Here is a 12,034-nt window from a genome sequence, read left to right as displayed (position 1 = left end):
TATCACAGATAAAACACCAACAATCCTCCACTACAAAACAAGCAAAAGCTTTTCTTGCTAAGTGCACATTATTACACTTTAAATTCTAATTTTTTTATGACATGGCAACATTCTGCGTACAAGTTTAACAAGTTGCTTTCTATTAAAAGAAAGTTTAATTCATGCAGGCTCTTTGGATTTCTTCATCAAGCTGTGAACTGAATGAATGTCATCTGATGGTTAAAAAGACTATTGGACTCTGAACACAAACACACACACACACACACACACACACAGAGTACATTCCACCCCACCTTGCCCCCTCCCTTGGCAACATACACATCCACAGCACTGACCATCAACCCCACTCTACCCTTGCCTGCACTCTGCTTGCTCGCTCCCTCTCTGGCTTAACAATATAACTGCATCCTTTCCCCTTGCGTCATTGCTTTCTGTGCAATTAGTGTTATTGATACAGTTGTACCTTTCCCGTTAGGGTTGAGAGGTTGTCTCCACCGATCACCTTTATCTCTCCAGTTGACTGATCATTCTGCGATTTAAAAACAAAACTGATTTACCTTACTTTACATTCAGAATGTGCAGTTTAATACAAATATTAAAGGCCAGTATTTATCATCTATCCTTGTTTCAAAGTTTTTTTGCAGAGGACAACTAAGAATCAAACACATTGCTGCAGGCTTAAAGTCACATGTAGGGCAGACCAGGCAAGGACAACAAATTTTCTTCCTTAAAGAGCATCGGTGAACTAGGCAGGGTTTTACAACAGTGTATTAGTTCAACAGCAACACAACATAACTTAGAAAAGGAACCAAGGTAGAGCAAGTTCAGCCATGTTGTGCCTAAAGGGATTAAGGTAAGGCTGAATAGCCTCTACTTTAAGGCCAAGTGTATTAGAGGTAAGACAGGCGGGTTAAGGGTGTAGATTGTAACATGTAACTGCAATGTTGTTAATCGCAGACATGCGTTCCAGGGCTTAGGATATTCAGGCATGACAGGGAAATATGCGAAAGTGGAGGTTGTGTCGATTATTAGTTAGGGAGTCAGTTACTGTACTAAGGAGGGATGATATCTTGGAAGAGTCATCAAATGAGGCTTTGTGAGTAGAATTTAGGAACAAAATGGGGCAGTCACACTGTTAGGAGTGTATTATAGGCCCCCAAGCAGTCAGCAGGCAATACAGGTGCAGATATTTAGTCAATTTGCTATGTAATTCTCTAAGGCGTGTAAAAACAATAATAGGATAAGTGCATTAGGGGATTTCAACCCCCTCAATATTAATTGGAATAATCATCACATAAAAGGTCTAGAGGGGGCAGATTTCAGAAATATACACAAGACACCTTTCTATATCAACATGTAGATGGTCTTACAAGGGTTGATGCAGTGTTGGGCTTAACTCTCAGGAATGAAGCTGGACAGGTGTTTGAGGTGACAGTGGGGAGTAATTTACTGATAGTGATACAACACTACGCATTTTAAATTTGTTATGGAAGAGGAAAAAGATGAGGGAGGGCAGATTTTATTAAACGGTGGCAGGATCTGGGAACAGCTTATTGAGCATGAATCGACAGAACGGTGGGAGGCTATCAGACAGTACTACACAGAGTATAAGCCTAACATGTTCTCTTCAGGATCAAATTTAGGAGCAATAAACCCACAGAGCCCTGGATGCCTAGGCATATTTAGGGCTGAATAAAAAGGAAAAGAGGTCTAACAGGTACAAGGGAGCAAATCAACAGAGGCCCTAGTGGAGTAGTGTGTGTGGGTGCAACACAAGAAAGCAATTAGGACAGCAATGAGGGGGCATGACAATACACTGGCTAGCAAGATAAGGGAGAATCCCAAGATATTCTGTAGGTATACCTGGAGAAGAGAATAGCCAGGGAGAGGAGAAAGCCTATTTGGGACCAAGGGGGAATTCTGCGCATAAAACCAGAGGACACTGGGAGAGTATTAAATGAGTTCTTCAAATCTCTCTTTACTCAGAAAGAGGATACAAGGATAGAATTTGAGAAGATGGATTGTGAAGTTCTTGAGCAGACTGATATAACAAGCGAGGAGGTACTGGAGGATCTAAAAGTGGACAAATCCCCAGGGTCTGGATGAGTTGTATCCCAAGCTGCTGTGGGAGGAAAGGGTGCAAATTACAAAGGCCTTGACCCAAATTGTTACTGGCCCTAGGAGAGGTACCAGAGGACTGGAGAACATTTAATGTGGTTCAACTTTACAAGAAGGGTGGCAGAGATAGATAGTGAACTACAAACCAGCAAGTGTCACATCAGTGGTAGAGAAACTAGTGAGAAAATAGGGAAGGAGAAAGTTAATCTCCACTTAGTAAGGCATGGTTAGATCAGGGATAGGCAGCAGGAGGCTTTGTCAGAAGGTGGTCATGGCTAACAAATCTGGTGGAATTTTTTTGAGGAGGTGACCAGGTGTATGGATGAGGGTAGTGCAGTTAATGTAGTTTATATGGATTTCAGTGAAGCCTTTTGACAAGGCTTCTTTGACAAGAAACTGATAAGATGATCTAGAGTAGAGATAGTAAGACTGCCAATGCTGGAGTCAGAGATAACACAGTAGGCCAAGCAGCATCAGAGGAGCAGGAAAGTTGACGTTTCATGTCAGAACCCTTCCTCAGAAAAAAAGTTCCTTTCTGCTGTGTTCCTCCTGCTCCACATTGTGTTATCTAGGATCTACAGTAACTTGGGAAGATAGACCGAAAAACAGCTTAGTGACAGCAGACAGAAGGTGGTGGTAGAAGGCTGCCTGACTGGAGCCCAGTGTGCAATCGCATACCACTGGGATCTGTGCTGGGCTCCTTATTGTTTCCGATATGCATAAATGATGTCAACAAGAATGTGGGAGGGATCATAAGTTTGCTGATAACAGCATAAGACCATAAAATGCAGGAGCAAATTTGGCCATTCGGCCCATCAAGTCTGCTCTACCATTCAATCATGGCTGAAATGTCAACACCATTCTCCCACCTTCTCCCTGTAACCTCTCATCCCGTTATTAAATCGAGAACCTATCTATTTCTGTATTTAAATATGCTCAATGACTAAACCCCCACAGCCTTCTGCAATGAGTTCCACAGATTCACCACCCTCCAAATGAAGAAATTCCCCCCATCTCAGTTCTGAAGGCTCGTCCCTTCACTCTAAAGCTGTGCCCTTGGGTCCAAGTCTCTCCTACTAATGGAAACATCTTCTCCACATCCACTCTATCCAGGCCTCTCAGTATCCTGCAAGTTTCAACCAGATCCCCCCCATCCTCGTCTTTCTAAATTTCATGAAGTACAGACCCAGAATCCTCAACTGCTCCTCATATGACAAGGCCCTCATCCCCAGGATCATTCTTGTAAACCCCCTCTGGAGCCCCCTCCAACACCAACACATCCTTCTTTAGATACGAGACCCGAAACCACTCAAAATATTCCAAATGTAGTCTGACCAGAGCCTTATACAGCCTCTGCAGTACATCTCTGCTCTTGTTTTCTAGCCCTCTCAAAATGAATGCTAACATTGCAAATGCCTTCCTAACTACTAACTGAACCTGCCTGTTAAGGTTAACAGAATCTTTTCCCCCTTTAGAAAATTGTCTATATCTGCATTCTTTCTACCAAAGTGCATAACCTCTCAATTATCCATATTTTATTCCATCTACCACTTCTCTGCCCACTTTCTTAGCCCAAGTCCTTCTGCAGCCTCCCTTCTTCCTCAACACCACCTGTCCCTCCATTTTCTTGGTGTCATCTGCAAACTTAGTAAAGCCTTCAGTTCCTTTATCCACGTATAACAAGAATAGTTGTGCTGCCAAAGATTGGCTGGGTGGTTGACAATGAGGAGGAATGCCTTAGGTTAGAGGAGGATATAAACGGATTGGTCAGATGGCATTCAACCTTGAGAAATATGAGGTGATGCACTTTGGAAGAAGGAACAAGGCAAAGGAATACTCAATGTATGGCAAAACACAAGGAAGCTCACAAGAACAGAGGGATCTTGGGATGATGTCTACAGGACAGGTTAATGGGGTAAGTAAGGCAACGTATGAGACATTTGCTTTTATCAGTTGTGGCATAGATCGTGTGATCTGGGAGGTCATGGTGGAGCTGTACAGCTAGAGTACTGTCTGCAGTTTTGGTCACAATGCTATGGGAAGGATGTGATTCAGTGGAGTGGGTGCAGCAGAGATTCACCAGGATGCTGCTTGGGATGCAGTATTTCAGCTATGAGGAGAGGCTGGATAAGCTCAGGTTGTTTTCTTTGGAGCAGAGAAGGTTCATGGGGGTACCTGTTGAAGATGTATAAGATTATGAGGGGGATGCACAGGTGAATAGAAAGCAGCTGTTCCCCTTAGCTGAAGGGTCAACAACAAGGGGGCATCATTTTAAAATGAAAGGCAGGTAGTTTAGAGGGGATTTGAGGAAAACCATTTTCACACAGAGGGTGGTTGGGGTCTGAAATGCATTGCCTGGGAGTTCTGGACTGAATAGTTCTGAAGGAGGACTGGAAGCAACAGGTTGGCTTTCTCTCCACAGATGCTGCTAGATCGATTTTGAGTGTTTTCAGCAAGTTCCGCCTTTGTTCTGATGTCTATCTTAATGTCAGGTCTGTCTGCAGTACTTCACAGCCAATTGAGTGCAGTCACTTCTGTAATGCAAGAAACATGGTGGCCAGACTGTACAACACCAGGTGTGAATTGTAGAAATTAAAACTTAGTGGGGAGCAGTCATTGGATAACAATGTGAGCATATGTAAACAGACACCTGTGTTCCAATTTTTGTTTCAGTTACTGACTGACAGCCTACAAACACCAGTTAATTATTGACATTTTAGTTTATTCAAAAGAATAAATAGAGGCACTTACGCCTCTGCTACCAACATTCCTCCTTCCATTTATAACATGCTTATAAAAACCATGCCACAGCAACTCCGAGTGAACTACAAAAAGTCATTTATTGACATTGACAGTTGGATTGTAGGGTGGATTGTGTTAGGAGTTATACATTTGAGAATAATTCTCAAACCGAGTACAGTTTGACTTCTAGTCTGACACCAACTGGCTGTCAGACAAGGTTCCATAAACACCAAATGAGAATTCAGAAATTAGGTGAAGTTATACTAAAATTATAATTCTTTAAAATGATTACCAAGATTTCCTTTACAAGTCAAATAATTGGAACTATCAGGCTGCCTGGGAGGTTCCATGATTCAATTCTGTGTTTTTTTTTAAATTCATTCATGGGATGAGCATGTCACTGGCTAAGCCAGCATTTATTACCCATCCCTAATTACCCATAGGGCAGTTAAGAGTTGACCACATTGCTTTGGGTCAGGAGTCACATGTAGGCCAGATCAAGTAAGGATGGCAGTTTCCTGCCCTGAAGGGCATTAGTGAACATGACAGGTTTTTCCAACAATTGACAATGGATTCACAGTCATCATGTGACTCTAATTTAAGGACTTTTCTTAAAACTGAATTTAAATTCCACCACCTGTGTGGCAGGATTCGGAACCCAGGTTCCCAGAATATTATCTGGTTCTTAGGATTAACAGCTCAGCGATAATACCACGAGGCATCATCACCCTTTTCGGCACCAGAAAGACTGTGCCTGTCCCATTTTCTTGCAGATCCATTCAACATTGAGGCCAAATGGGATCAGAGTGATTTTAGACAGTTTGATACGAATTAAACTATATTGGACGTTCAAAGTGTAATCTAGCAGCACCTACAGTTCTGCTAATCAACAGCAGTGGAAGTATCAATCAAGATAAGGCTAGGAGATTATTCCTTCCATTTATAACACGCTCATAAAAACCATGCCACAGCAGCTCCAAGTGAACTACAAAAAGACATTTATTGACACTGATGGTTGGATTGTAGGGTGGATAGTGTTAGGAGTTGTACATTTGTGAATAATTACAGCAGAACGATGACTGGGAATGTCATTTCCTGGACACGTTTGTAGTGTTAAATTTACATTAGGTATCAGGTACCATTTCAGACAGAGCTCCAAACATAGCCTCACCAATAAATGTAGTCTCAAAACTCTTCCCAAAAAACCTGTGACGTACAGACTTAGGGTTTCCATTCAACTTTACAAAACTGAACTGGAAACACTAGACTTGGAGTCATTGATAGGTGAAAGCTCATTAACTTTCATACAGTGCGCGCCCCAAGGCCCAATGCACACTGCGTGACCTATCACATACCCAAGTGCACGCTGCCTTAGCTATAAAACAATACAAACCCAAGACAAACAGAGCGCAATGTGACTCCCTCCCCCACCCCCCCAAGACAGTCACAGGGTGCAATGTGACCACCACCGCTTCCCCCCCTGCCCCAAGACAGACCCAGGGTGCAGTGTACTGTTTAAAAGCCAAAAATAATGAGGGAGTAAACAAACTGAGAATAAACTATCAAGTAATATAAAAATGGCATGGTGGCTCAGTGGTTAGCACTGCTGCCTCACATTGCCAGGGACCCACGTTTGAGTCCAGCCTCGGGTGACTTTGTGGATTTTGCACATTCTCCCAGCGTCTGTGTGGGTTTCCTTTGGGACCTTTGGTTTCCTCCCATGGTCCAAAGATGTGCAAGATTGGCCATGCTAAATGCAGTGTTTTGGGGATAGGGCGAGGGCTGGGTCTGGGTGGAATGGTCTTTGTAGCATCAGTGCAGTTTCATTGAACCAAATGGCCTTCTTCTGCACATAAGGAATTCTATGATTCTACTCTAAAACAGCAAGAGCTTCTGAACGTAAGCGCCTTCGCGAATGATGCTGGGAAAGTAATACTGGGGAAGTTGAAGTGGGAGAGCAGGAATCCAGTTGGCTTTGTTCACATTGGTACCAATGCATTCATAGGACTAGAGACAAGATTTTGCTGGAAGATTTTGAACAGTTAGGAGCTAAACTGAAAAGCCGAACCTCCAAGGTAAGATTTTTGGGATTACTAAATGAGCCATGAGCAAACTAGCTCAAGGTAAATAAAGTCAGAGTTTATTGCATGGCTCAAAGAACAGTGTGTGGGGAGTGCATTTCTTGGGGCACTGGCACTGGTACTGGGGTAGAAATGTTCTGGTTCTACAGGTTTCATAAGGTCCCACGAGGGAGATTGATAGCAAAGCTAAGAGTTCATAGATCCAAGGAAATTTAGTTAACCAGATCAAGAACTGGCTGAGTGGTAGGAAGCAAACGGTGATGGTCAAGAGTGTTTCTGTGACTGGAAGACTGTCTCCTGTGGGGCTCCGCACGGATCAGTGTTGGAACCTTGTTGCTTATGGTATATGTAAACAACTTAGACTTGAATGTAGGAGGGTTACCATTAAGTTTGCAGATGATATGAAAATTGATGGGTTGGTAAATAGTGTGGAGGACAGCCTTAGATTATAGGAAGGATAAAGACATGTTGATCAGATGGGCAGAACAGTGGCAAATGGAATTCAATACGGATAAGCATGAAATGATGCACTTGGAGAAAATAAACAAGGCAAGAAAATACATGATGAACAGTAGGGACCTTGGGAAGCACCGAGGAAGCAAGGAGGACTTTCCAGGGTCAACAAGTTTGGGTGTGTTGTACCGGTGCCTAGGTCATCCTACTTCACTCCATTCTTTGGATTTTTTTACTGGTTTTGATTCAATGGTGTGGCCTTTACAGAGGTTAAATAAGAATCAACCACATTACTGTGGGCTTGGAATCACCTGTAGGCCAGACTAGGGAAGAATGACAGATTTCCTTCGTTAAAGGATTTTAGTGAAACAGATGGCACTTGTTTTTAAAACAATTGACAATAGTTACATGGTCATCATTCAACTCATTTATGATTCCAAATTTTTTAAAGAAAGCAACGATCACCATCTGCTCTGGTGGAATTTGAAACCATGTCCCCAGAACATTAGCCAAGGATTCTGCATCACTAGTCCTGTCACATCACTACTATACCACCATTTCCCTTTCCTTGGTGTACTGCCCATGGCAACGTTTTGACCCCGAGTTGACTTGCTAAGCAAGTACAACCCTTCTTTCGTTCAGTGTTGCTCACTCTGAAGTTCGGTGTTCTTGCAGATCTCCTGATGAGTGCAAGATGAAAAGCTTTGAAAGCATTCATGTTTTTACAGCATCACTCAGGTCGGCACTATCAAGCAAGAATTCAAAATTTGGTTAAAAATCCTTACACAGTAACTCTTCAAGCGGATGAAGTCTACCGTCATTGGAATTGATTGGTCACTGTTCCGATTCAATGCTTTGATGTAGTCTAAAAGGTCAGCAAAAAATTTATAGCCACCCTTGAGTACACAAAGGGCAACAATATGGTGATTTCCCATGGCTTTCATTATATCCCTTGCCAAACGTTCAGTCCTGTGGATAAAGAAAGAGATTTGTGCTCACACCTCTTTGAAATGGTCTAAAATGGAGAAATCAGCACAAAAATATTGAAATATTTAAAACTGTACGACACAGGAATGGACCCTTCGCCCCACAATCTGATTTGCATCCTTGAACCAAATTCTTCCAAAGAGTCAGTTGAATTTTACTTACAAATGATTCCTCTCCTCACAATCAAAACCAACACCTCCAAACTAATTCAGGCACAAAACTAAAGTCTATGTAAAATTAACTCCTACTTCAAGGGGCAAATAGAGCACGAGTCCCCTGTGGTCATTCCTCTCTCAAGCAGGTATACTGTTTTGGGTACTATTGGGGGCAAGGTCTGTCAGAGGAAAGCAAAGCAGCAGCCAGATCAGTGGCATCACGACTGGCACTGTTGTACAGCAGGGAGGGTCAAAGTGTAGGCATGTGGTAGTGATCAGGGACTCTATAGTCAGGGGCACAGATAGGAGTTTCTGTGGTCATGAACAAGACTCTAGGATGGTATACTGCCTCTCTGATGCCAGGGTCAAGAATGATTCTGTGAAAGCACAGGATATTCTGAAGGGGGAGGGTGAGCAGCCAGAGGTTGTGGTCCATGTTAGTACTAACAACCTAGGCAGGAAGAATGAAGCCCTGCCTAAGGGAACTTCAGGAGTTAGAAAGTTGAAAAGCAGGGCCTCTAGGGTTGTAGTCTTGGGATTATTTCCTGCGACATGTGCTAGGGAAGCCAGAAATAGGAAGATAGGGGGAGGCGATGGCCTAGCGGTATTAAAGCTGGACTGTTAATCCGGAGACCCAGATAATGATTTCTGAAGAAGGGTCTAGGCCCGAAACGTCAGCATTCCTGCTCCTATGATGCTGCTTGGCCTGCTGTGTTCATCCAGCTCTACACCGTGTTATCTGTAATGATTTGGGGACCTGGGTTTGAATCCTGCCACGGCAGATGGTGAAATCTGAATCCAATAAATATCTGGAATTAGCAGTCTAACGATGACCATGAATCCATTGTCGATTGTTAGAACATAGAACATTACAGCACAGTACAGGCCCTTCGGCCCTCGATGTTGCGCCGACCTGTGAAACCAATCTGAAGCCCATCTAACCTAAACTATTCCATTATCATCCATACGTTTATCCAATGACCATTTAAATGCCCTTAAAGTTGGCGAGTCTACTACTTTTGCAGGCAGGGCATTCCACGCCCTTACTACTCTGAGTAAAGAACCTACCTCTGACATCTGTCCTATATCTATCACCCCTCAATTTAAAGCTATGTCCCCTCGTGCTAGCCATCACCATCCGAGGAAAAAGGCTCCCACTGTCCACCCACCTGGTTCACTAATGTCCTTCAGGGAAGGAAACTGCCATCCTTACCTGGTCTGGCCTACATGTGACACCAGACCCACAGCAATGTGGTTAACTCTGAACTGCCCTCTGGGCAATTAGGGATGGGCAATAAATGCTGCCTAGCCAGCTATGTCCCTCATCCAGTGAATGAATAAAGGAAGAAAAATATTACAGTTGAATGTGTAGCTGAAAAGTTAGTGTGGAAGGGAGGGCTTCAGATATCTGGATCATTGGGATCTCTTCCAGTGCAGGAGGGATCTTTTCAAGAAGGATGGGTTACACTTAAACTGTAAGGGCACCAATATGCTTGCACATGGGACTTGCTAGTGCCAAATTAGTGTTGTGGGGATGGAAACAAAAGCAGTAAGTCAGCATTTGGAGTGACTGAGAAGATGACAGACGTCAAGTCAAGTTAGTCGAACAGGAAGAACAGGCAGGACCAAGCAAATTAGCACGACTCTAGTGGTCTGAAATGTATTTATTTTAATGCAAGAAGGTTAACAGATAAGGCAGAAGAACTTAGAGCCTGGATTGGCACATGGAACTATAATGTTGCAACCACTATAGAAACTTGGTTGATACAAGGACTGGACTGACAGCTCAATGTTCCAGGTGAGATAGAGAGGGATGTAAAAGGGATGGGGGAGTTGCATTACTGATTAAGGAGAATGTCATAGCTGTACTAAGAGAGGACATCTTGGAGGGCTCATCCAGAGAGGCCATATGGGTACAACTCACAAATTGGAAAGGTGCACTCACTATGATGGTGTTACACTATAGATAGCAGTTGGGAGCTAGAGGAACAGATATGTAAGCTGATAATGGAAAAATGCACCAACAACAGGGTTATTCGTAGTGGGTGATTTTAACTTCCCCAACATTGATTGGCAGACATAAAACAGGGACTTGGATGGGGCAGAATTTATTTGGTGCATCCAAGAGAGTTTCTTGAAATAATATGTAGATTGTCCAATGAGGGAAGGGGCCATACTACACCTTGTATTGGGAAATGAGCCTGGCCAAGTGATCGAAGTTTTAGTGGGGGACCATTTTGGGAACAGTGATCATAATTCCATAAGTTTTAAGATAGTTATGGATAAGGATAAGACTGGTCCTTGAGTGAAAATGCTAAATTGGGGGAAGGTTAATTATACCAGTATCAGGCAGGAACTGGAGAAATTAGACTGGGGGCTGCTTTGAGGATAAATCCACGTCTGACATGTGGGAGTCTTTTAAAGGTCAGTTAGTTAGAGTTCAGGACCAACATGTTCACATGACAATGAAAGTAAAGGATGACAAGATTCAGGAACTCTGGATGTCAAGAGATATTGAAAGTTTAGTCAAAAAAAAGGAAAAGGAAGCGTGTGTAAGGTTTAGGAAACTGAAAAATCAGACAATGCTCCTGAGGAGAATAAAGGAAGCAGGAAAATATTTAAACAAGGAATTAGGAGGGCTAAAAGCAGTCATGAAATGTCATTGGCAAGTAGGATGAAGTAGAAACCCAATGAATGTTATACATATATTAGGAGCAAGAGGCGAGCTAGGGAAAGGGTAGATCCACTCAAGGGCAAAGGAACCAATTTGTGTGGAGCCAGAGAAAGTCGGGGTGAGGTCCTTAATGAGTACTTGGCATGAGTGCTCACCAAGGAGGAGGACATGGATGATGGTAAGATTAAGGAAGGGTATGTTGATAGGACACGATGGGATCTGACGCAGGATACTAAGGGAAGCAGGGGAGGAGATTGCTGGGGCTTTGACAGAGTTCTTTGTATCCTCTTTAGCTACAGGCAAGGTCCAGCAGACTGGAGAATAGGTAAAATTGTTCCTTTGTTAAGAAGGGCAACAGGGAAAATCCAAGAAACTATAGGCTGGTGAGCAGTGCATTAGTGGTAGGGAAATTAGTGAAGATTCTTTGGGACAGATTTACTCACATTTGGAAAAAAATGGATTTATTAGGGATACTCCCTAATTAGGCTGCCCCCATTAGTTGAAGGGTCAATAATGACAGTAATATTTCAAACTTGTGCTCTCTCCTGCTTTTTGAAATCCCTGAAGTTCTTCCACTGTCACCAGTTTAAGTTGTTATATTGTTCATTATTAAATTGGGGTGAAGGGACTTCAAATACGAAGATAGATTAGAGAAAGTGGGTTTGCCCTTAGAAAAGGACAAACCCACTTCGGGCCAAAGGGCCTATACTGTGCTGTGCTGTTCTAGAAGAGAAGGGTGAGAGAAACATTAAAATAAAATAAAGAACTGCAGATGGTGGAAATCAGAAACAAGAACAGAAATTGTTGGAGAAGCTTAGCATATC

General features: G+C 42.9%; 1 protein-coding gene across 2 annotated transcripts in view; it reads right to left on the bottom strand.

Moving 5' to 3' along the window:
- hprt1 (hypoxanthine phosphoribosyltransferase 1) overlaps positions 1-12,034 on the bottom strand; it is a 43,487-nt gene that overhangs the window by 10,727 nt on the left and 20,726 nt on the right. For both annotated transcript variants that reach the window (XM_048605234.1, XM_048605233.1), the window contains exons 3-4: positions 8,180-8,363; positions 464-529 (exon numbers count right to left, since the gene is read on the bottom strand). In XM_048605234.1, coding sequence (XP_048461191.1) covers positions 464-529; positions 8,180-8,363 — 250 coding nt within the window. The remainder of the gene's footprint in view (positions 1-463; positions 530-8,179; positions 8,364-12,034) is intronic.

The sequence above is a fragment of the Rhincodon typus genome, chromosome 14 (genome assembly GCF_021869965.1).
Source record: "Rhincodon typus isolate 14 chromosome 14, sRhiTyp1.1, whole genome shotgun sequence".
NCBI lineage: Eukaryota > Metazoa > Chordata > Chondrichthyes > Orectolobiformes > Rhincodontidae > Rhincodon > Rhincodon typus.
The sequence above is the reverse complement of the archived record's forward strand: the minus strand, read 5'-3'. Positions and strand labels throughout refer to the sequence as shown.